This window comes from Pan troglodytes, chromosome X (assembly GCF_028858775.2).
Source record: "Pan troglodytes isolate AG18354 chromosome X, NHGRI_mPanTro3-v2.0_pri, whole genome shotgun sequence".
In the NCBI taxonomy this organism is placed as follows: Eukaryota; Metazoa; Chordata; class Mammalia; order Primates; family Hominidae; genus Pan; species Pan troglodytes.
In genome coordinates this window covers 133,790,185-133,814,786 of record NC_072421.2, presented here as the reverse complement: position 1 = coordinate 133,814,786, position 24,602 = coordinate 133,790,185, and the positions used below count along the sequence as shown (strand labels likewise).

General features: G+C 38.4%; 1 protein-coding gene across 1 annotated transcript in view; it reads right to left on the bottom strand.

Moving 5' to 3' along the window:
* The window catches only part of ADGRG4 (adhesion G protein-coupled receptor G4), a 115,775-nt gene that overhangs the window by 41,257 nt on the left and 49,916 nt on the right, over positions 1-24,602 (bottom strand). The window contains exons 7-15 of the mRNA XM_024353217.2: positions 24,069-24,163; positions 22,205-22,269; positions 19,444-19,483; positions 17,853-17,905; positions 16,154-16,317; positions 14,032-14,164; positions 12,022-12,140; positions 4,077-4,293; positions 2,557-2,719 (exon numbers count right to left, since the gene is read on the bottom strand). Of these exons, the coding sequence (XP_024208985.2) occupies positions 2,557-2,719; positions 4,077-4,293; positions 12,022-12,140; positions 14,032-14,164; positions 16,154-16,317; positions 17,853-17,905; positions 19,444-19,483; positions 22,205-22,269; positions 24,069-24,163 (1,049 nt within the window). The remainder of the gene's footprint in view (positions 1-2,556; positions 2,720-4,076; positions 4,294-12,021; positions 12,141-14,031; positions 14,165-16,153; positions 16,318-17,852; positions 17,906-19,443; positions 19,484-22,204; positions 22,270-24,068; positions 24,164-24,602) is intronic.

Genomic DNA, 24,602 nt, shown 5'->3' with positions numbered 1-24,602 from the left:
GCAAATTAAAACCACCATGAGATACCACCTTACTCCTGCAAGAATGGCCATAATTAAAAAGTCAAAAAACAATAGATGTTGGCATGGATGTGGTGAAAAGGAAACACTTTTATACAGCTGGTGGGAATGTAAATTAATACAACCACTGTGGAAAACAGTATGGAGATCCCTTAAAGAACTAAACTGAGAACTACGATTCCATCTAGCAATCCCACTACTGGGTATCTATTCAAAGGAAAAGAAGTCGTTATATGAAAAAGGCACATGCACACACATGTTTAAAGCAGCACAATTCACAGCTGCAAAGATATGGAACCAACCTAAGTGTCCATCAACCAAACAAGTAGATAAAGAAAATGTGGTATATATACACCATGGAATACTACTCAGCCATAAAAAGGAATGAAATCATGTCTTTTGCAGTAACTTGGATGGAACTAGAGGCTGTTATTCTAAGTGAAGTAACTCAGGAATGGAAAACCAAATATCATATATTCTCACTTATAAGTAGGAGCTAGACTATGGGGACACAAAGACATAAGAATGATGTAATGGACTTTGGGGACTCAAGGGAAAGAGTGGTGGGGGGGGTGAAGGATAAAAGACTACATATTGGGGACAGAGTGTATACTGCTCAGGTGACGAGTACACTAAAATCTCAGAAATCACTACTAAACAAATTATCCATGTAACCCCAAACCACATGTATCCCAAAAACCATTGCAATAAAGAAAGAAAACTACCCCATTTAAAAATGGGCAAAAGATTTTAACAGATATTTCACCAAAGACATACAAATAACAAATATGAACATGAAAAATTACTCCACATCATTTACCACTCTAGAAAACACTATGACAGTTTCTAATACATTTAAACATATACCTACAGGCCGGGTGAGGTAGCTCACGCCTGTAATCCCAGCATTTTGGAAGGCCGAGGTGGGTGGATAACTTGAGGCCAAGAGTTTGAGACCGGCCTGGCCAACATGGCTAAACCCCGTCTCTACTAAAAATACAAAAATTAGCTGGATATCGTGGTGAGTGGCTGTAATCCCAGCTATATGGGAGGCTGAGGCAGGAGAATCGCTTGAATCTGGGAGGCAGAGGTTGCGGTGAGCAGATATAGTGCCACTGCACTCCAGCCTGGGCAGCAGAGTGAGACTCCATCTCAAAAAATAATAAATAAATAAATAAATAATAAACATGTACCTATGAGCCAGCAATTCCATTCCTAGGTATTCATCCAAGACATAGAAATAATATGATCACATAAAGACTTATACACAAAGGTTCATAGCAGGATTATTCATAATAGCCAAACTGGAAACAATCCAAATGTCCATCAAGAGGAGAACAGACAAGGAATCTGTTGTGGACCCAGTCGTTGGAATATTATTCAGCAATAAAAAGGAGGAACAAACTACTGAAACAAAAGGATGACTAAAAAAAAAAATTATGCTACATGAAAGAAGCCTTATATAAAACAGTACATATTATAAGATTTCATTTATATAATGTTGTAGAACAGGAAAAACTATCGCAGAAAAATATAAGAACAGTGATTGCCACTGCAGGTAGTAGTTTCAGAGCTTCACTTGCAAAGGGCACAAGGGGGCTTTCAGAGGTGATAGTAATATTCTATATCTTTTTTAGAAATACAGAATCTTGCTCTGTTGCCTAGGCTGGAATGCAGTGGTGCAGTCAGGGATCACTGCATCCTTGATCTTCTGGTCTCAAGCGATCCTCCCGCCTAAGCCTCTCATGTAGCTGGACCACAGGCACACACTACCATGCCTGGCTAATTTTTTAATTTTTTTGTAGAGATGGGGTTTCACTATATTGCCCAGGCTGGTCTCAAACTCCTGAGTTCAAGTGATCCTCCCACCTTGACCTCCCAAAGTGCTGGGATTACAGGTGTGGCACTGCACCTGGCCAACATTCTATATCTTAATAGGGGTTTGGATTACATAGATGTATGCATTTGTCAAAATTCAGAGGGTGTATACTTAGGATTTGTGCATTTTCTTATATGTACACTTTATTACTTTTTAATTGTAAAAAAAATCTAACCTCTGAAATTGTTTTGAGTAGGGTTGGCAGCCTATAACATGCCAAAGGCTAAGGTGGTATGATATGGTGGAAAGGGCCCAGGCTTTAAAGCCAGACAGACATAGGTTTCAATCCTGGCTTAGTCATTAGGCTATGTGTTCTTGGGCAAATTACTTCTCTGTTTCCTTATCTGTACAAAGGAGGCAGTAGCACAATGTCCAACGTATAATGTGTTCCTTAAATGGTGGCCAATAATAAACTGACATTTGAGATAATTTGGGGTCACAGGGCCAAAGGTGGTATCTTTGCACAATTCCCAGACACCATTCCAACCAAGACGTTAGCCTACTAAAGATTATATACGAATCTTCCCTGGGATGTCTGTATTTCCATAAGGTCCCCTTAAAACCATAACAGAGTGCCCTCTCTCTCCCAAGGAGTAAATGAATGAAGACCTGAAACAGTGCTTGGCTGATTGGCTCTCAGTTCCCTGAGCTGCACTCACCTCAGGGTCTGTGCCTTCTTCATAGGAGTGAATGCTGAAAGCCATGCCATCAAACGTGTGATCCCCCCGCAGCACAGCCAAAGCCAGCCCGGCCACCGTCAGATTTGCTATCTGCCCAGAAAACTCCATCTTGTGACCAGTACGCTCAATTATCCTCAGAATTCTGCAAGAAACCACAGATGGAGAAGAGCATCCTACCTTTTAAAAGTAAAACCCATCCTCCTTGCAAGATTTCCTTATTGCAAGACTTTTCTTTGAGTTTTAATCACTATCTTTATATCATTTAGGAATTATTAAATAAGAGCACTGGCTTTGGAATCAGACAAGTTGACACCTAAATCTTAGCTTCTCTAATTTCTAACTGTGTGGGCAAATAAAGTAATCTTACTTAGTTTCAGTTTCCTCACCTGAAAGTCAAAAGTAATATTACACTCATCTCTAAAGATTGTCGTGAAAATTAATGAAATTGTTACATGTAAGCCAGACCCTGCAGGGCCTCGTAGGACTTTATAAGACATTTGGATTTTATTCTACGTGTAATGGAAAGCCACTGAGTGGTTTTAAAAGCAAAGTAAGGACATGATCTGATATATACATTAAAAGATTACTCCGGGTGCTATGTAGAAGATGACTCATAGAGGGTCAAGAACGGAGGCAGAGAGACCATTTAGGAGGTTATTGTAGACAGTCTGGTGAGAGAAATGGGGCTAGGAATAGGATGGTAGTGGTGGAGATGGAGAGAAGTAAAAGAATTCCACCAAAATATTTAAGGGATTTTAAAAATGGATGTACAGTGCCGCATACAAGAGTTAGTTATTAATTGGCTGTGAGTTAGAAGGAGTTAACTAGTACTGTTCTCGAGTTTTCCACTTTAGCACTGGTTGGATACATTTTATAGACATTAAGAACACTGAGGGAACACAAAAGTTGGGGGAATAGACTGGGGGTTTGGTTTGGGGTAACTGTGTACTTGAAAGCTTGCTATCACTAAGATTCAATTCGAATTTGAATACATCCTTTCACAATGAACATTCTAGTAAAGTGACCCCATTGCATTGTACTAACTGAGCTTTCAATGTGTAACTACCTGACTTTTAAAATTTATGATGTCTATATGCCAAGAAATTGATAATATATACAGTCGTCCGTTCGTATCCTTGAGGGATCTTGTTCCAGGACTCCCATGAATACAAAAATCCACGGATGCTCAAGTTCCTGATATAAAATAGGGTCGTATTTTTGTATAGCCTATGAACATCAATGTATATTTTAAATCATCTCTAGATTACTTATAATGCCTAATACAATGTAAATGCTATGTAAATCATTGTTATGCTGTATTGTTTAGGAATAATGAGAAAAAATTCTGTACTTGTTCAGTATCAACGCAAGATTTTTTTAAGGATATTTTCAATCTGTGGTTGTTTGAATTGACAAATGCAGAATGCACAGATACAGAGGGCCGACTGCATTTTAAATTTTTTAAAAATAATGTCTTTCACCAAAGTATTAGTACTTACTCATTGCTTATTCCATGCAGATCAGAGGCGGAATTGTTTTGCTTTTCCAAAACAACGTTGATTATTTGTAATATAACATGAGTTAGGTTCATACTTATCTCATCACATTGTGAAATATCTGATATTTTAGAAACAATAATCTTTGTCTCTTCTTTACCCAGGGCTGGGGATTCATTTATCAAATTTAAAATATGCTCTGCAACATCCTCAGCATTCTCTGGGGAAAGAAAGTTGAGACATAAAAGCTGCATGACTTAGTCTTCTGCCATTCTGGTGTGCTTCTTTCCCTTTAAAGAGTAAAGAGGGTGAGATGAGAACACCTACCAAGGTAACGTGTTTACAGAAGGAAAATATTGGCCCTTTGTTTCTACAATAGGTGTAGTCCCAGAAAGTAGAACATAAGTCAAGTTTTTATTCATAAAAAGTTTTCATTCATTAAATCCTTTTTCAAATGCACCAGGGAAATTGTTTTGTCCCTGAAGAATTATCTTGAAATTTGATTCTAATTAAATTGAGACTTTTGAGTATTGGATTGTGTTAAGTAGATCCCACCTTATACTCAAGTATCAGCAAACACTCAGTCTATGTTTTCATAATTAAGGGTGATGGTTACATTTTCCTGTCAAGAACCATCAAACCACAGGAAAAAAAAAGCAAATATGGACTACGTCATAATAAAAAGCAGTTAATTTAGATTTTCCAGAGAGTAAGAACAATGGATATTAACTCGCCCACTTTTTTCTTCACTTTTTATTATGGAAATTTGCAAGCATACACAAAAGTAGAAAGAATTGTATAATGAATCTCCATGTTCCTCATGAATAACCCAACTTCAACAAGTGTCAATGAATGGATAATCTCATTTTCTCTACACTTCCACTCACCTTTTCCCCAACCCCATATTATTTCAAAGTGAGTCCTGAATATGATATCATTTTATCCATAAATACTTTAGTATGTATCTCTAAAATAAATGATTTTTACATGTCACAACCACAATAACAAATTAAATTTAAAAATTAGCAATAATATTCAAAATCATCAAATATCCTGTCAGTGCCCAAAAGTTCTTATCTCATAAATGCTTCTTCTAAATAGTTGTTTTGTTTGAATCATGACTCACTTTTAAAGTGAAGAGCTTTGTTAAACGAATACAGCACAAATTCTATTTTAGTTGAATATAACACATATAAAGCTGAGCTTTCTTGTGGTGTCTTGCTAGCTTAAAGCACTCACATTCAAGTCCAATAACCAAAATATAAAGGAAAATAATAAAAAATACCATTTGTTAAGAAAAATTCCAGAGAGAGCTAACACTCATAACACACTTAACCCAGGTTATACTACAAATAGTCAACTCTGTTTCAGAAAACAAAATAATTCAGCATAAAATTCATCCCCTCTCTCTCTGTCTGTATTTCTCTTACTACCTCTCTTTCAATGACCTCCCTAGTTATCAGCATCTCCTCAAATCTTTCTCCTACCCCAAGCTCCCCACAACTTAACACCTTCAAAAGCCTACACAGGCTACTTTTTGCTTTCTCCTTTTCCTCTTTGTTTTCTTTCTTTATTCTCTTTTTTTTCCTGCAAACAACTTTCTGTTCTCATCAATGTAAATTAAGCAACCATAACTGAGATCCTCTCAATTCCTCCCCAACCATTACCCCAATTTGTCCAACAATGGCTCACATAGGACCTGAACTAGCAAAGACAGAGTTCTCCCTGAGGAGATGGGAGGAGGAGAGGAGATTAAACAAGGTTGTAGTTGTTTCTCAATTAACATTTTGTCCCAGTTAACATCTATCTTCTGGTAACTTAAAGAAGCTGAGAAAATATTAAGACTAGGCACGATAGAAAAAGATAGTGAGCTCATTCACGGACCTTTCTACTGCTCTTATTAAATCGCTCAGACTTTGTTTAAAATGGAATAACAAGAGCTGCCTAGTCATGATTCTTTGGGCTTCAGTGGGGCAATTTCACTTTCACGTAGTCCCTGCTGTGGCAGAATGAAAGTAAACAGCAGGCCAATGGGAGACTATATTGTGGAAAGTAATTATAGACTTTTTCTCTGGAGTTGTATAGTTTTTAAGGAAAATTCAAGCTAAATTACACTCATCGTGTAAAAATTCCTGGTCCTCAAGCAAAAGTAATAAAGGGACTTCTCCTTTATTTGTTGCAGAATAAATTGATCCTCATTCCTTGAAATACTGTTACAGTTAATCTGCCAGTAATTGCAACATTCAAAATAATAATATCTGCTATTTACTGAGCAATTTCTATGAGCCAGTGTTCCAGGTTATCTATTGCTGCATAACAAATCACCCTAAAACTTACTGGCTTAAAGCAACAATGTATTATTATCCTTCATGGTTCTGTGTGTTAACTAGGCTCAGTTGAGTGTTCTCACTTGGATTGTCTCATACACTTGAAGTCAGATAGCAGCTGAGGCTGAATACATCAGAAGGCTAATCTGGGCTGGATGTCCAAGAGGGCTCACTCACATGGCAGGCAATTGATGCTGACTGGTCAGTTGAAGCTGTTGGCTGTACTCCCTACACATGGACTCCCCCAGTGGTGTGGGCTCAGTAGTGTGCTGGGTCTGGCTTGTGATGTGCTGGAGCCAACTTTTACCAGCTGGTGAGAACCAATTGTTAAATTTTCAGGAATTCTGTGAACGAGTTGTTAAACACGGCCATTATTAAAAATTAAATTATATAAACTTACAATTGCATAAATTATATTTTAAAATGATACTGAAACCTCTTCACTTTCTAATTATTTTGCTACATTTTACTAATCTGTGCTTTTGTGATTATTTACATATCTAATGTATCTGTGCATGCATCTTTTACCAAGTTTATAGTTCAGTCACTATACGTTACATTGTAATTTGTATTCAGCCATGGAGGAGAGGGTATTATATCATGAAAACTGGCAAAAGCTACAAATCAGCACCTTCTTTGGGTAGAGCTGGTTTTTAAATATTTTTCAGCACACCACTGTTTGGGCTTCTTACAGCATGGTGTCTGGCTCTGAGGAAGCATCTCAAATGAGAGTGTACCAAGAGAAAGGATGCAGAAACTTCCAGTCCCCTTAAAAATTAGTCCCATCATTGGCAAAGCCGCTTCTCCCTAATTCTACTGGGCTAAGCAGTCACAAGCCAGCCCTGATTCAATTCCCAATTGACAAAGAGGGAATGAGTCGGTGGGCATTTTGGAGGTAGATACAACAGCAAGGCATTATATGTATATTTTCTCATCTATTCATCACAATAACCTTTGTATTAGTCATAAAAGTACTCACATTATCCCCTTTATATAGATTAAGAAGTTAAAGCATTGAACTATTCTAACCCAGTGCTGATTCCAAAGCTTGAGCTCTTCAGTATCACTTTTTACAGCATCTGTGACTTTGGCCGTTTTCTCCACCGTGTTGGGGGTTGGAACAGCTGTGCTTTGCAGTCTTTCTACCTGACCTCCTGGGAATACCACTGTTTTCTCTTAAGCACTCACTATCCTGCCCTGATGGTGGAATTGATACAGACAGGAAAAAGTTTTCTGAAAAGTTCTAGTCAACTTCACTAGAGCCTGATGCATCTTTAATATCATGGAGGTAACAAACATTGAGCACAGAAGAGAACCCAAAGAACTTTGAAATAAAAGTACCTTTTCTAACTCTGTGATATTAAAGAGTTAAGAAAAAGGAGCATTTAAGTGAGAGAGCAGAAGAGTTTTTCTTCAACCAAGATATCTAATGCTTGTCAGCAAGATTGAAAGCAAAAGAAAATAAATTGTTTCAACGTGAATACATTTTTCTTTCCTTTATATTGTATTCATTGTTCATTAAGCCCCTAATTTACAAGTAGAATAGAAGGATTCTTCCAAAGATAATAAACTTGATAGTTTACTTTTCAGTTATATACATTACAATCATCATCCAACTGTTCCTTTACTCCGCGGTAGATTTTTTATATATATAAAATGACTTCTCAGTCAATTTTCTAAAAATCCCAAGCCAGTGCAGTGTTTTTGTTGTTGTTATGACTGTTTATTAACTTTTTCTTGCACAAGAGAAAATTCTGTTAGCATGTCTAAAGAAAATGTGTCACTCAGGACGGAGGTCAGTGTGAAACACAAACCCTCTAACTTTCCGCCCACTCACTTCAAGCTGTAACATTTCCTATTGCCCTCACTCTTGGTTTCTGATCTAGAAATAATCAGAACTGTGCTTGCTTTCCTAATTCTTCTAGATAGTCCTCAACAAGGATCTCAAACTTGCATCATCTGCAAGGAAAACAGGTCTGAGAAGTTCACTGCTTCAAGGCCAATTCCCTGGCCCTTCTGCGAGGCACTGGAATGCCTGTGCCTCAATTTCTGACATTTCACTATGGGAGGGACCCATTTCATGCAGTAGAACCATGTCTGGCAAGTTGTCTATGAAGAACAGATTCAATATCTGGTGAGAACTCATTTCCTGGCTCATAGACCGCCATTTTTTCACTATAACCTCACATGGTGAAAGGGGCAAAGAATCTCTCTGGGGCCTCTTTTATAAGGGTGCTAATCTCATTCATGAAGGTTCCACCCTCATGACCTAATCCCCTCCCAAAGGCCTCATCTCCAAATACCATCACACTGGGCTTAGAATTTCAACGTATGAATTTTTGGGGCACACAAACATTCAGCCTATAGAATACACCTCACCAAAGGAGACATAAATATGGAAAATATGCATATGAAAAGCTATTCATCATCATATGTCATTAAGGAATTGCAAATTAAAACAACAATGAGATACCACTACACACCTATTAGAATAGCCAAAATCTAAAATACTGACAACACTAAATGCTGGAAAGAACGTGAAACAACAGGAACTCTCATTGCTGATGGGAATGCAAAATGGTACAGCCACTTTGGAAGGCAATTTGTCAGCTTCTTACAAAACTAAACATACTCTTATCACACAATCCAACAACCACACCTTTTGTTCTTTACCCAAATGAGTTGAACACTTAACATCTATACAAAAACCTGCACACAGATGTTTATAGTAGCTGTATTCGTAGTTAGAGCTTGGAAGCAACCAAGATGTCCTTCAGTAGGTGAATGAATAAATAAACTGTGGTACATCCAGACAATGGAATATTATCCAGTGCCAAAAAGAAATGAGCTGCCAAGCCATGAAAAGACACATGGAAGAAATTTAAATGCACATAACTAAGTGAAAGAAGACAATCTGAAAAGGCTGCATATTGTAAGATTCCAACTATATGGCCTTCTGGAAAGAGCAAAAACACAGAGATAGTAAAAAGATCAGTGATTGCCAGGGGTTGAGAGGAAGGAGGGATGAATAAGTGGAGCATAGAGGACTTTTAGAGCAGTGAAAATATCCCATATGATACTGTAATGGCGGATTCATGTCATTATACATTTGTCCAAACCCACAGAATGTACAATAGCAAGAGTGAACGCTAATGTAAAACTATGAACTATTGGTGATAACGATGTGTCAGTGTACATTCAATTGTAACAAACATACCACTCTGGTGGGGGATGTTGATGGTGGGGAAGTCTGCATGTGGTTGGGGGAGGGCACATGCGGGAGCTCTGTACTTTCCACTCAATTTTGCTGTGAATCTAAAACTGCTCTAAAAAATAAAGTCTATAAACATTAACAAAATTTAAAAACTTTTGGCTAGACTGACAAAGATAAAAAAAAGTGAAGACACAAATTACTAAAATTAGGAATAAAGGTGTGTTGGGGGGCATTACTACCAGCCATAATCTAAAAGACAGACAATAGTAATAAGTGTTTACAAGGATGTGAAGAAATTGGAACCTTCATACAGAGTTGGCAGGGATGTAGAATGGCACAACTGCTGTGGAAAACAGTTTTGAAGTTCCTCAAAAAGCTAATCATAGGGTTACTATATGACCTAGCAATTCTACTCTTCAGTGTATACCCGAGAAAATTGAAAACATATGTCTACATAAAATCTGTACATAAATGTGCACAGCTAGATTTTTAATAATAACCAAAAGATGGAAAAGAAATATCTGTCAAATGATGAATTAATAAGCAAAATGTGGTATATCTATATAATGGAATATAATGCATCCATAAAAAGGAATGAAGCAATGATACATGCTACAACATTGGATGAACCTCAGAAACATGAAATGCCCCAAATTGGCAAAATTCATAGAGACAAAAAAGTAAATTAGTGGTTGCCAGGAGCTGGGGTGGGGGAGGAATGGAGAGACTGCTAATGGGTACAGGGTTTCTTTTTGGGGTGATGAAATATTCTGGAATTAGTGATGATGGTTGCACAATCTAGTGAATATGCTTTTAAAAACCCACTAAACTGTACACATTAAATGAGCGAATTTTATGATATGTAAATATCTCCATTAAAAAGTTTGTAAACTACATTGAGATATCAATTTCTGCTTATCACATCACAAAAAGATCCAGAAGTCTGATAACAAACATGCTGTGTTGATGAAGGAGGTGCGAAAAAGGTGCTTTTCATAACTTGCAAGTGGGAATCTAAATTGCTGTAACTATTACAGAGAGCATTTTGACACCATCAAAAGTATGATTGACCCAGCAATTCTACATTCAAGGATTTATGCTTTAGGTATACCCCTACTTTCTCAAAATTCTGACATATATGTAATATTCATCGAAGCAGTGGTTTTTTAAAAGAGATACTCTTTATTTTGAATCTCTTTTACCTAATAATATGAATTATGCTAACAGTGTCACAAACAAAAATAAAAGCTAATGTGGTCTACAAATGTATTTTTGAAAGAAATGCAACCTTCTATATCAGCTGCTTAGACAATACCAACTCTAAAACATCTTATACACTATCAAACATGTGAGTATTTTTAAAAATATGTTATAGTATTTTCCCTACAATGAAAAAAACACAAAAATAGTTGTACAGTCTTGTTTTCAAAGAAAAATGTTACTGACAACCTAAATACTCATCCATAAGAAACAGGTTAAATAAATTGTGGCACATTTATTGTGGTATATATAATACAATGCAGAGGGGGGAAAAAGAAAGAGAAAATTCTTTATATGCTGATATAATAATCTCTGCAATATATTGTTAAGAGAAAAAAGCAACGTAAAGAATAGTGTGTATAGCATGCTCCACTTTGTGTACAAAAAGTGAGGGCAAGTATATGTGTGTATACAATATACACATACACAAATATGTATACACATTTCATTATGGATCCATAAAATATCTCTGTGGATAGTAACTGAATGGCTGAGGTCAGCAGTGGGAGGGAGATGTTTTACACATACTCTTTTTGTTTTTTGAGTATTGAAGTCGGTGAAGTATTACCTATTAAAACTTTTTAAAAATTTAAATAAAATAAAAACAATAATTAGCCAAAAAAGTAAAATAAGGCCGGGCGCGGTGGCTCACACCTGTAATCCCAGTACTTTGGGAGGCTGAGGCAGGTGGATCACTTGAGGTTAGGAGTTTGAGACCAGCCTGGCCAACATGGTGAAACCCCGCCTCTGCTAAAAATAGAAAAAATCATCCGGGCATGGTGGTGGGCGCCTGTAATCCCAGCTACTCGGGAGGCTGAGGCAGGAGAATTGCTTGAACCTAGGAGGCAGAGGTTGCAGTGAGCCAAGATTGCGCCGTTGCACTCCAGCCTGGGCAACAAGAGCGAAACTCCATCTCAAATATATATATGTAGCAAAAACAAACAAAAATCACTGAAACACTGATAGTCCTAACATCTCATGTCCCACCACCACCTCCACCAACATTAATTACCTTTGTTCTGAAATTGGATTGTCGTAAGGTAGATTTTCCTAAGTGGGGTTTGCCTATACTCTCTCTGGTTTGGGGTCAAGTAGGCAAAGTAATTGAAGTTCCATAATTTGTCTTATATGTACAAAACAATCTTACCATCACTTATGGTAATATTAGCAAGATCCACAATCTTGTCAGGAAGTTCTTGAAGCAATTTGCATTGTTTAAACTTTGGCTTTTCCCACTGAGATTTGCCCGTGTTGATGCTGATTGAACTGAAAAAGAGAGGAAAGAGCTTTCTCATCAGAGGATGAGGCAAAGATAGTCTTAAAGCAAATGGTGGATGTATCCTTAGCATGCCTTCTTCTCGCCTGCCCCAAGCCTCCTGGCATAGATAGCAAAGGTGGGAGCCCAGTACTTCTTTGTGAAATGAAGAAATTTTGCTCTTAGGGAGCAAGTGAATCTAGGGTCAACATGTGGGAAGGGGGAAGGGGAGTGGATAAACAGGTAAGGGAGCTGGGAATGGGGCATGGCAATGTCCTGCTGACCAAGCGTCAAGACAGAGATTCTGGTCCTCTAGACATGACTCTTTCCTCTCACTGTCCCTTCTTACTCCTCTTTTAAGGGGAAATTCCTGTTCGAATGTGGTCTCTATCTCAGCATATTAACTTAAGACAATTAATATAGAACCCTCGATGGCCCATCGGCCCTCATCATCCACCCTCCCCTGTGCCTCACCCAATTCAAGCCAGTTCATTTCAAGTCAGCTAACACATTTATTGAGCACCCACTCCATTCTAGGAATGGTAATAGGTAGCACAGACAAACAGGGTGGGGCTTCATCCCTCCCTCAAGGAACTTGTAATTAGGGGGTTTAAAATTCTAAGTGTAACTACTCGAAACTTAGGGCAAATATAAGATGAAAAGCTGTATAAACAAAACTGAATCTATCAAACTACCAAGGAAAGAGACGTTACTTTCAGCATTTGAGCTGAGCTGTGTGCTGAAAGGACAGAGGTAGAGAAAAATCTCTTCCCCCAACCCCAAGAAGAGCAAACAGCACAGGCAGAGAAAGAGACACCAGGAAGCGTCCATTGAGCCCAGAACAGCAAATGGTCATTTTGACTGGAGCGTATGATAAAGGGAGGGAGAATGCTGAGTGAGACAGCAGGAGAGGAAGCCTACGGTCTGGACTATATTTAGGGGTTTGGACTTAATTCTTGAGCCAATGTGGAGCTGGAGCACGACAGCAGCATGATAGCAGCCATACTTCAGGAAAATCATGCTGGCAGCAGTGTAGAATATAGTTGGCGGAGGCGGGTAAGGGATACTGTTAAGTTAGATGGCAAGGAGACCGCTCTAATAGTGGGCAATAAGGGCTTGCACCAGGGTAGTGGCAGTGGGGTTGGAAAGGAAAGGCTAGATGTGGGCTCTGACTATGACCATCAAAGCTGCAGGACTTGCCAACTGATTAGACACAGGGAGGAAAAGGAAAGCCCCTAATGTTGCTTTCTAAAAGAGTGCTTTTAAGCCTCTGTCAAAACCTGCTGCCCCTCTGGTTTTGCCCACTTAAGTTAATGGCATAAACCATGAACAGCAGAGAGTGAGAAAAGAGGGCTGATTATTTTAAAAAGGAAAATGATAAAGTCAACAATAGAAGAGTGATTTAGTAAATTACTATAGCCCATCAACTAGATAGTTTCCAAGGTCGTTATTTTGAAATGAACATTAAGATAATAAATGTAAAACATGGAAAATGTTTGATAAACCACTGAATGAAATGGTAAATTACATTATTGATACAAGAATAGTGATTACTGCTACATAAAACTTAAAGGCATACAGAGAAAGGTTACATGAAAAAAATATATGCCAACCTAAAAACAGCTGTTTTCAGGCAGTGGGGTTATGGGTGACTTTTTTCTCTTTTGTCTTCTTGAATTTTCTTCTGGGATGATGGGTAACTTTTATCTTTTGTCTCCTTGAAAATTTTTCTTGTTATGTTGCATGCGTATGTTTAAACAGGTACGAAAGGTAATAGAAAGAAAGACTGGCACTAGAGGTGGAGGAAGGGAGCATGCTCAGACAAATGACATAGAAACATGTCCCCAATTAGGTAGATCTTTGTATATCTGAATCAGCAATTAGAACTTGGCCTGTACATACCAGAATCTTGTGGCATTTCCATCCTCATTTTTTACGCATCTGGTTCGGGCTGTCTCCGTAGGGTTGGTTAATAGCCACTTATAGGTCCCTTTGTATTTAGAGGCTGTTTCATCGGCTTTGCAATTTCCAGGCTCTACAGAGAAAATGTATGCACATTTTAAAGGGCAAGAGGCACTTAAAAGTATTACGAACATCCATTATTATTATTACTATATAATAATATAATATTATATATTATGAACGTCATTATTATGCTGCACGTAAAGATCAGCAAATAAAAAAGAAAACTTTTTCTACCTAGCCATTTGGACCGGGCCTTATTGAAAATATCATTATATGGAGTGTTTTTTTTTTAAATAATAAACCACCCAGTATAACCACATATTTAGTCCTTTTCATTAAAACAACGAATTGATGAGATAGGTTTTTCTAAAATTTTGTACAGACAGCGTCTTGCTATGTTATAGAGGCTGGTCTCAAACTCCTGGCCTCAAGCAATCCTCCCACCTCAGCCACCCAAAGATCTGGGACTATAAGCATTAGCCACCTCACCTGACCTTGTTCTGTCTTGTTTTTAAAACAATACATAAGAATTGAAAAATTTCAAGCCACATGGTGGAGTGTAGAGTCAAAAGTCAAAAGTTCCCACCTACCAATTGCCCAGCTTCTGAGATACCCACTGTTAGCAGTTTTATATCCAAAGACAGGAGACTATAGACCAACTTCTCTCTCTGGAATGGCCCCCTTCTTAATGGACTCTGGGATGGATTTCATTTTAGTAAATTCAGTGTATCTGACATGATCAATATAGACAGGGGAGCTCTGTTTTGTTTGTTTGTTTGTTATATGAGGTCTTACTCTGTCACCCAGTCTGGAGCGCAATGGTGTGATCATGGCTCACTGCAGCCTCAACCTCCTGGCCTCAAGTGATCCCCCTGCCTCAGCCTCTTGAATAGCTGGCACTACAGGCATGCATCACCATGTCCAGCTAATTTTTTATTTTTTGTAGAGACAGCGTCTTGCTTTGTTGCCCAGGCTGGTCTCAAACTCTTGACCTTAAGTGATCCTCCTGCCTCACCCTCCCAAAGTTCTGGGATTATAGGTGTAAGCCACTGCACACAGTCTCTGTTTTTGATGTTGCTGAGGGACAGGGCAAACTTCCACATAGGGCTGTTAAGGCAAGGTTTTGCTGTCACACGAAGGGAGATGTGACATGGGCTAAGTCTATATGATAAGTTCCCATTTTTTTCTGAGCACTTACTGGGTTTCATGACCCTGATTCTGGAAATATTTCCCTCAGGTGTTGAGAGAATGCTGTGAGAAGTGGCCCAGCCAGCTTTGCTCAGCGATCCCAGTCTCCATTCTGAGTGAGGGTGAAAGGTGCCTTCCTCTCATTCTTAGGACACATTCATTAGTGTCATTTACCTGTTGGGCTCTACCTGTGGCTTCAACACGTTTCTGCCCCCCATTTCACTCACATCCCTGCACCGTCACAGGCTGCCCTCTTATACTTAATTAGTCTGTTGCCAAGGATTGTGCGTTCTAATGCCTGTGTGTGTTATCTGGCATTAGAGCTGTGTGAGCTCAATGATTTCTACAGCAGTCTATTGGGGAAAAGGAACAAAGCTGCACTGGGAAGGAGGTGGAGTGGCCTGGTAGCCTTGCACTTTTACCAGTAAAGCTTTGCTAATCAGAGAATGCCCCCATGAGAGAAATCTGGGACAGTTCCCTGATCACTTGCCAAGATGAATAAGATGGCTGAATCAATCAATAAATTAGCAAGTATCTATTAGGCATTTATTGTGTGTTAATGAGGAAGCTCTTCAGGTCTCTGTGTATTTATGCAAGAGAGAAAATCCTCCCATTCCATTGACGGATTGGCCATTGCTAATATCCAGAGCTGACCAGCAGTCTCTGGTAACTCCTCCAGCATTCTGTTCTTCCATAAGTTCTTAAAGGTAGAAAGGTCATCAGATCAAGTGGGTACCAAGAATATGAAAAAAAACCAGAAAGATGACTTCTCTCCTTTCTGAACTCAGAATCCTTAACCAAGTATGCATTATGAGTTTTATAATAAAGGAAGTAAGTTCATACTGCAATATCCACCCCCCCAAAAAATTACCTAGTTTTTTCACTGCAACGTGTTCACAGTTTACTAATAACGTCAATTGATCTTGTGTGAAGTTTCCATGCGTGAAGTTGCCATGTATTTTACTTTTGATTTTTCTCATCAATTCAGAGGATGCTAAGGAAGAGCTGGCTTTTATGATGACCTGACAAACACAACTACAAAGCAGAATAAAAAAGAAAGATTGTTGCAGTTATGTCAAGGGAGTGCAACTTGGCCTGCAATGCAGAAATTCTGTACAGCTGATTTAATTGGTAGTTCATAAATGTCAAACATTTTACAGCTATTAAGCAGCCAATCTTAAGAAGTGATGGAAGACAGCATACTGAAATGTTCTGATAAATTTTCTCTTATCCAAAACAGACAATGCAAAACCTATTTTCAAAAGAATGGTCAGTAACGTATGCATTGTGCTGAAATTGCTAGCCTTGAGATTTCTCTAAGAGTTTGTAATAATTAATGGAGAAGATGGAGTTTTCAGGATTTATTATTTCAGAGAGAACCTTTTATTCTTCTGGTCTCCAATTTACCCATCATTACTGAAATCAGGCAAATAGGCATATGATGCTCAGTTAGTCTATAAAGAAGTGTTCTGAAGAAGGCTCATTTCTATAATAAGTAATAATGATGATAATGATAATGATAGTAGCTAACATTTGTGAAACCCTTCCTCCACATGTTCTGATTCACTTTATTCTCACAACGACCGTATGAGGTAATGCTATTATTATTCCCATAATACAGATGATGGAACTCAGCCTCAGGGAAATAACATTTCCCATGGTCACAAAAACTCACTCAGTATTTATGTCCACTAAAAGATCACTGATGAAAGGATAGAGCTGTCCTTGACTTCATCCTCTATCCTCTACAGCAAGATCCTCAAATATTCTGAATTCCTCTAATATTCCATTAGGAAGCACATTTCAGATACAAAAACTTACCTATACCTTTTTTCCATTTCCATTTGTAGACACGGCTTTTTGAAGAAGATATTTGCTAAGTTTCCTGCCAGTTGTTGCAAGTTAGACATACCTGTACTTGCTCAAAACTTATCTCCATGTCTAATCTAAGTGATATCTGCCCCTCCCTTGATCTATATTTGGTGAAGTCCCTGCTCATCCTGTCTCCTTCGTTTGGAGCCTAGCTCTTCTCAGCTTTCATCTTTCCAGTCCGAAGAGGAGTCTTCATTTTAAACCTCTCCTCCTGCTTGCGACAGACCCTCTACTCCATTTCAAAGACCTCTTCATGGGCCTTTTTTGACTATATGTTCTTCCTGATGTGCATCGAACAGATCAACAATAGCCAGCATTCCAGGAGGAGCTGGACCACGAGTCTGAACAGAACCGAAGCTACTTTCCATGTTGTTGTTGTTTCCAATTTCCCTGCCAAGTGTTTCGTGGACCTTTTTGACCAAAACAAACACTTCACTCCCCCGTCCCAGATTATGACCACCCCTTTTTCTCTTCACTGCAAAGAGGCAGCAGGCTGGCCGCTAGCCTGTGCCATGACCAACCGAAACAACATATTTCATGAAGGCAAGGACCTAATTACAGCATATGTGAAATAATCACTGGGTACTTTGATCTTCTTCTGACAACTCTGGCCAACTGGCCGCACATACAGAATTAAACGGAAGGAAAATCAGAACTAAATGTGCCAGCTATTAATAAACTCAGTTCCTACTTCCTACCTGTATGGTACATAGGAAATTGTAGCCATTTCTTGTCCTTCTCTCTGTTCCAACTAATGCAAAAGAAAAGTACATAGTCACTGAAATCTTTAAACAAATGTCATAACTGAGTACAGGGCTTATTGTTAACAACAATTATATAATTATGCTTCACATTTATGTAACTCATTGCCGTCTGCAAACTACCCTCAAAAACATCAATGCATTTACTCCTCACACCAACCCTGTAGGGTGGGCAATACAGGGATTGTCGCCCTCTTTGTTACATGAGGAATCTGAGTCACAGAGAAGTTAAATGGTCTGCCCAGTATCACACAGTTGACAAGTCACAGAACTAGGAGCAGAATCTAAGGCTTCTGGATCTAGATATTAACATGCAATTGACAATTGTAAACACTATCAAACATTTACTATGTTCTAAGCCCAGTGTTAAACACTTAACATAGATGATCTCATTTTATCCTTCCAACAGTCCTCATCTTACAGATGAGGAAACTCCAGCACAGAGAAGTTAATTAAGTTGCCCAAGGTCTCATAGTCAGGAAGTGGAAAAGCAAGGGTTCCAACCCAGGCAGCTTGACCACATTATCACCAAAAGGATTTTACACCTGTTACTGAAAGGAATTTTAGTTATATCATGCTATAATGTGTATATATCAAAATTTCTGACTCAGCTATTTACAGAAAATATTTTTAATGATAGTGGATAATTTGGAATGCACTATGCACTATAGGTTTTTGTTTGTTTGTTTTTTGAGACAGAGCCTTGCTCTATCACCTAGGCTGGAGTGCAGTGGTGCAGTCATAGTGTAGTGCAGCCTTGAAATCTGGGCTCATGTGATCCCCCCACCTCAGCCTCCTCAGTAGCTGGGACTACAGGAATGCACCACCGTGCCTGGCTAATATTTTTAAATTATTTTTTGTAGAGATGGAGTCTCCCCATGTTGCTCAGACTGGTCTTGAACTCCTGGCCTCAAGCAATCCTCCCACCTCAGCCTCCCAAATCTCTGGGATTACAGGTGTGAGTCACTGCTTCTGGCCCCTGTACTGTGGGCTTGATTGTATTCTGTATCATCAAATACTTACCTCACACTTAAATACCTGGAAAGCTGTGTGCTTGCTACTCATTTTAGAGTGTGCTATTGTAAAGCTTTGAGGCAATGGAACAAGAACTGAGAATTGGGGCAAGGATGATGGGAGATAGTTTTATCACACTCTGGCTTCAAATCTGGACAAATAGAGGGTGGATTTATTGTGTGAATGCCAGTCTTGCAAATAATTGTGTCACTGTTGGAAGAGCTAGGTTTTTTTTGCAAGACATCTATAACGAGGAAATTCACTTACCATTTACAATCCCTGTAGACCAGAAAATGTGCCTCAAAAAGCTGCCACATGGATAGTTCAAAAAAGCAGGGGATGGTTTTCTTGATGGCTTTTTGTACCAATCCCAAAGGAAATAATGTAATTTGACCCCCAATTGCCACAACAAAGCTTCGCCTGATAATACATACTTGGGTGGAAGAGCTATTGACTTACATCTAATCAGGCATAGGATAGGTCACAAGTAGATTCATTTTGAAAAATTACTTACAATAGCTCGATCCATGACCATCTCTTCCTCTGAAATGTCCCTGTATCAAAAGCATTACAAAATTATAGGAAAATGAAATATAGTACCAAGTATACAGGGCATGAGATCAGGAGAAAGGCAACTCTGAGGCAGAACAGTAGACTTCTCCCAGCCTGGAATTCAAATAATGCTAAGGCTCCAGAGGAATGCTTCCAATGGGCTTGCTCATTATATGCATACCAAAATGGTGGCAAGCCTTTGATTTATTAACCTTGCATCCTGGAATCTATTCCATAATGGTACCAGCAAAAGTGCATAAAAATAGACATACAAGTGGAAATTACTCAAGTGTCCATCACTAGATAATTGGAGGAAAACATCATGGCATATCATATAAAAGAATCCTGTACAATTATTAAAACAAATGAGCTATATCTGCATGTATTGGCCTGAAAAGGCATACATGATGTATTACAAAGCATGAAAAGAAAGTTGTCAAACAGTATGTAGAGGAGAATCTTATTCTCTTAGTAAATGTGTGAAAACAAATCTAGAAAAATCAATAAAATAAGCTGTTAACAGGAGTTCTTGAAGGGGTGGGGGAAGGCAAGTATTCAGAGATTTTTACCATCCATGTTATATATATATATATTTCTGTAAAGCTCTAAGATTTTACAGTGGTCACATATTACTTGTGTAATAAGGAAAAATAATAGACACAGTTTTTAAAAAGAATGTTTTATACCCCCAGACATCTCTAGTTTTGGTTTAGTGGGTTAAATGTTGTGAATGTTTGTGTCCTCCCAAAATTCAACGTTGAAGTCCAATCCCCAGTGTGATTATATTAGGAAGCGGGGCCTTTGAGGGGTAATTAGATCATGAAGGTGGAACTCTCATGAATGGAATCGGTGCCTGGGGTGTTATATGTGTGTCTCTGTGTGTGTGTGTGTGTGTGTGTGTGTACACATATGTTTTCATCCACAGTTCTTGGCTCATAACTCCCATAGCCCTTGTTACAGTCTTTTGTTATAATGTTAGGTGTGCTAGGCCTCAGAAGCTGGCTTCAGCAAACAGAATCTCTCTGATCTTCTCCCACCCTCCTTTCACCTGCCCCAAGGCGGAACTCTAATCTTTCTTCACCTTTCTGATTGTGAGTCTTAAGACCCTCTCCAGAAAGAGTCTTGCCTCATATGAGACTTGGGAAAGGAATGCTGATATAATGATGTTTCCATAAAATCCCAAGAAGACTGGGTTTGGAGAGCTTCCCAAGAGCTGAATACATGGAGGTTCCTGGAGGGTGGTGCACCCAGGGAGATCATAGAAGCTCTATTCCCCTTGTCCCTTACCTCGCCTTACACATCTCTTCATTCGTATCTTCTGCAGTATCCTTTGTAATAAACCAATGCACATAAGTATTTACCTGAGTTCTTTGAGCCGCTCTAGCAAATTAATCAAGCTCAAAGAGTGGGTCACGGGAACCCCAAGTTGAAGTCAGTTAGTCAGAAGTTCTGGAGGCCTGGACTTTTGACTAGTGTCTGGGGTGAGGGGCAGTCTTGGGGACCTGTGAGATCTGAAGCTATTTTTGAGAGGATAACACCAGAATAGAATTGAAGTAGAGAACAACCAGCTGGTGTCAGCTGCTTGGTGTGTTGGGGGAAAATCCCCACACGTTTGGTCGTAGAAGTCTTCTATATTGATTGTTGTGTTGGTATGACAACAGAGGAAAAAAACAGTTTGAATTTTTTTGAAACAGTACCCTTATAAGAAGAGACAGGAGAGCTTTCTGTCTCTCTGCTTTCTGCCACTTGAGGGCACAGCAAGAAGAGGGCCATCACCAGACACTGAACCTGCCAACACCTTGATCTTGGACTTCCCAGCCTCCGGAACTGTGAGCAATAAATTTCTGTGGCTTAAGCCACCTAGTCTATAGCATTTTTGTTATAGTAACTCAAAACTGACTAAGACAATAACCTACCGTAGATTTACCTCCATTCATTTATATGAATTTTCTTGAACCTATTAATACATATATGAATTAATACTTGATTAATAATTAATACTTGGATATGTAAGAGAAACCAAAGTCCCAGTGTACAGAAGACAGGCAGTAGCATTTTATGTTTTAAAAATCAGTTTGCCATGGCTTAACAGAGCCATGCCTATTTTTCAAAGAGCTTCTGCGGGGTGTCCCTTTACAGAGGACTAGTATATGTGCAGCGAAAGAATACAGGAAATACTTCTCAGGTGAGCAATTGCCTTTGCCATAGTTTCCATGATACTACTCAGTGCCTGCCCATTTCACTGCAATCACCTTTCGAAATTTGTGCCCCAAGCAAATCTTGGATTAGTCAACATTCTTGCTTTAGACATTTCAAGTTCACTTTGGAATTTCTCTTTTCTGAAAGTGAATCATTCCAAAATAAAAGGCCTTATAAATCCTCGTGCATTGTCCATACATAGCACTTCAAAGCATAATTTTTGTATAAATCACAGATTCATAGGAACTTAGAGATGAAAAGGGCATTAGAGGTAACTCAGTCTAACTGCATGACTTCCCCTATTGATTTTCTTTTGTTTTGTTCTCCCATTGGCTTTGTGCCCTACAATAGTAATACAATTTTTTCCCTCATGCCAAAAAGAACCTACTCAGGAAGGAAGATGCAACTAAAAATGTGGCAGCCCTAAATCTCAGACATAAACATAGGACATCCCCTCCAGATAGGAACAAACCCAAAATGCCCTCAAATTGCCCTTTGACCCACAGTAAATGTCATTCACATACCTGCTTTTAATTTGGGTTTCCAGAGTAGCAAGAGAAAATTCACTGTTCTGAAATACAGAATTCAACTGTACAAGACAAAAAAAATCAGTTTTAGTATTCTGCTCCTCTAGTTTAACTCAGCAAAATCACCTGGGATGGTGTGATCATTAAGCTGCACTCATTATTTCAGCTGGCTCAACATTTCCATCTGCTCCATTAAGTTTTTCCATTTACGTTTTACCTGCTGTTATGGGCTGAATTGTGTCTTTCCAAAACTCAAATGTTTAAGCCCTAACCCCGAATGTGGTTATATTCAGAGATAAGGCCTTTGGGGATGTAAGGTTAAATAAGATCATAAAAGTGGAGCCCTACTCCAACAGGACCAGTGTCCTTATAAGAAGAAAAAGAGAGACCAGGGATGCGTATGCACAGAGGAAAGACCATGTGAGGACACAGTTAAGAAGATGGCCATCTGCAAACCAAGGAGAGAGGCCTCACCAGAAACCAACTCTGCCAGCACTTTAATCTTAGACTTCCAGATTCCAGAACTGTGAGAAAATAAACATCTGTTGTTTAAGCCATCCAGTCTGTGGCATTTTGTTATGGTAGCCTGAGTAGACTAATACACCCTCCCATTTTCAAGGATTTATAACCAAGCCATAGACACTTGAAAATAAGTGCTGACAGGGAAAGAAGGGAAACAGATATGATTATTTACTGTTGGGAGATGGTGCAAGTTGGTGTCACCTATCTGGGAGGCCATTTAGTGACAGCTATTTAAATGTGAAAGGTTCACATCTTTTCATCTACTGATTCCAATTCTAGGAATTTATCCTATAAAAATACTTAAGTGCCTTAAAATTTACTTCTAGGGAATTGTTTTCAGCATTGTTTCTTTCTTAAACTTTTTTTTTTTTTTTTAAAGAAAACAAGATCTCGCCATGTTGCCCAGGCTAGTCTCAAACTCCTTGGCTCACGCAATCCTTTTGCCTCAACCTCTCAAAGTGCTAGGATTACAGGCATGAGCCACAGTGCCCAGCCAAGCATTGTTTCTAAATAGAGAAGAAGATAGAAACAACTTAAAAGTCCACCAAAGGATTTAAAAAAAAAACTATACTACAACCATGTAGTGAAACCCTATGCATCTGTTAAAGTGTATGATTTATATTTACCAGCATGAATATGTGCAAAGATACATGGTTAAGTGCAGAGGAGGGGGAGCAAGTTGAAAAATAGCATAACTAGTACAACTACAATTATTTTGTAAAAGAACACACATGCATCAATGTTATAATATGCACAGAAAAAATATCTAAAAGAATGTACCTTAAACTATTAAGAGGAGTTAATGCACAGAACAGTATTAGAGAGGACATTTACTTTCTGGGTTTTCGATGTCAATGTCTGATTTTGTTACAAAGAGTATGTATTAGTCATATCAAGAAAAAATTAAGGATAAGTAAAACATTCACTGTGTTGGAAAAAGACATAAAATGCAGAAAACAATAATACTTAAATACCATTGTATTTAAGTATACATTTTGTTATCACTGCTCTCCCACTTTTCCCAAATAGGAAAATTTGGCAAAGACTCAGAATTTGTGTCTCTAAAGGGAAATGTACAGATCTCAACAAATGAAAATAATAACGTTCCATAAAAGCTTTCAACATTGGCACTATGAAAGAGAGATTGCATACATTCTCATGATGTTGCTTACAGAGTAGACAGATTTGCAGCAAAAAAAAAAAAAAAAACTACTTAGCTGTGAAATTTATTATTGGTAGAAAAAAGTAAAGCCTAGTTTTAATATATTCTGTCATATATATAAATGTATATATTCACATATATTTATATATGCCATAAATATGCAAAAGATTATTTTACCGAATTTTCCGTAAATTCATTTATAACACTGGTAATAGGGATCCTTGGCTCTTCAACAAAGACAGAGAAGCTCATTTCAACATTGTAGAAGGAAACTGTAATTAAAAATAAGGAGGTTAATTTTATTCATTTAGTTCAAGAAATTTGACTTCTGTAAATTTGGTGAAAAGTGTTCTCTGTTTTAAAGTAAACCAAATAATAACATCTCATGCCTAAACTTAGCTTAATTTAACTCCAAGGTCAAGAACCAACACTTTCGGCTCCATATCAAAAAGCAGAACAGGACGTTACCATCCCAATTTTGCTTTATCTGGGCACTTCCTTGATTTCTAGTTGACAGACACTCCACAAATCCCACCAATTCTCCACTCTCATTGGCCAACAGACTTTCAGTCCACTCAATGGCCAAACTGAACATTATCTCAGAAGATCATTTTCCCTGAGAAAGTAACTGTTTTTTTCTTCCTGTGCCTTGTTTTCTGCTTTAGGTTTTTCTCTCCTTTTTTCCCTTTTGCTCTTGTGTATCCTATCAAA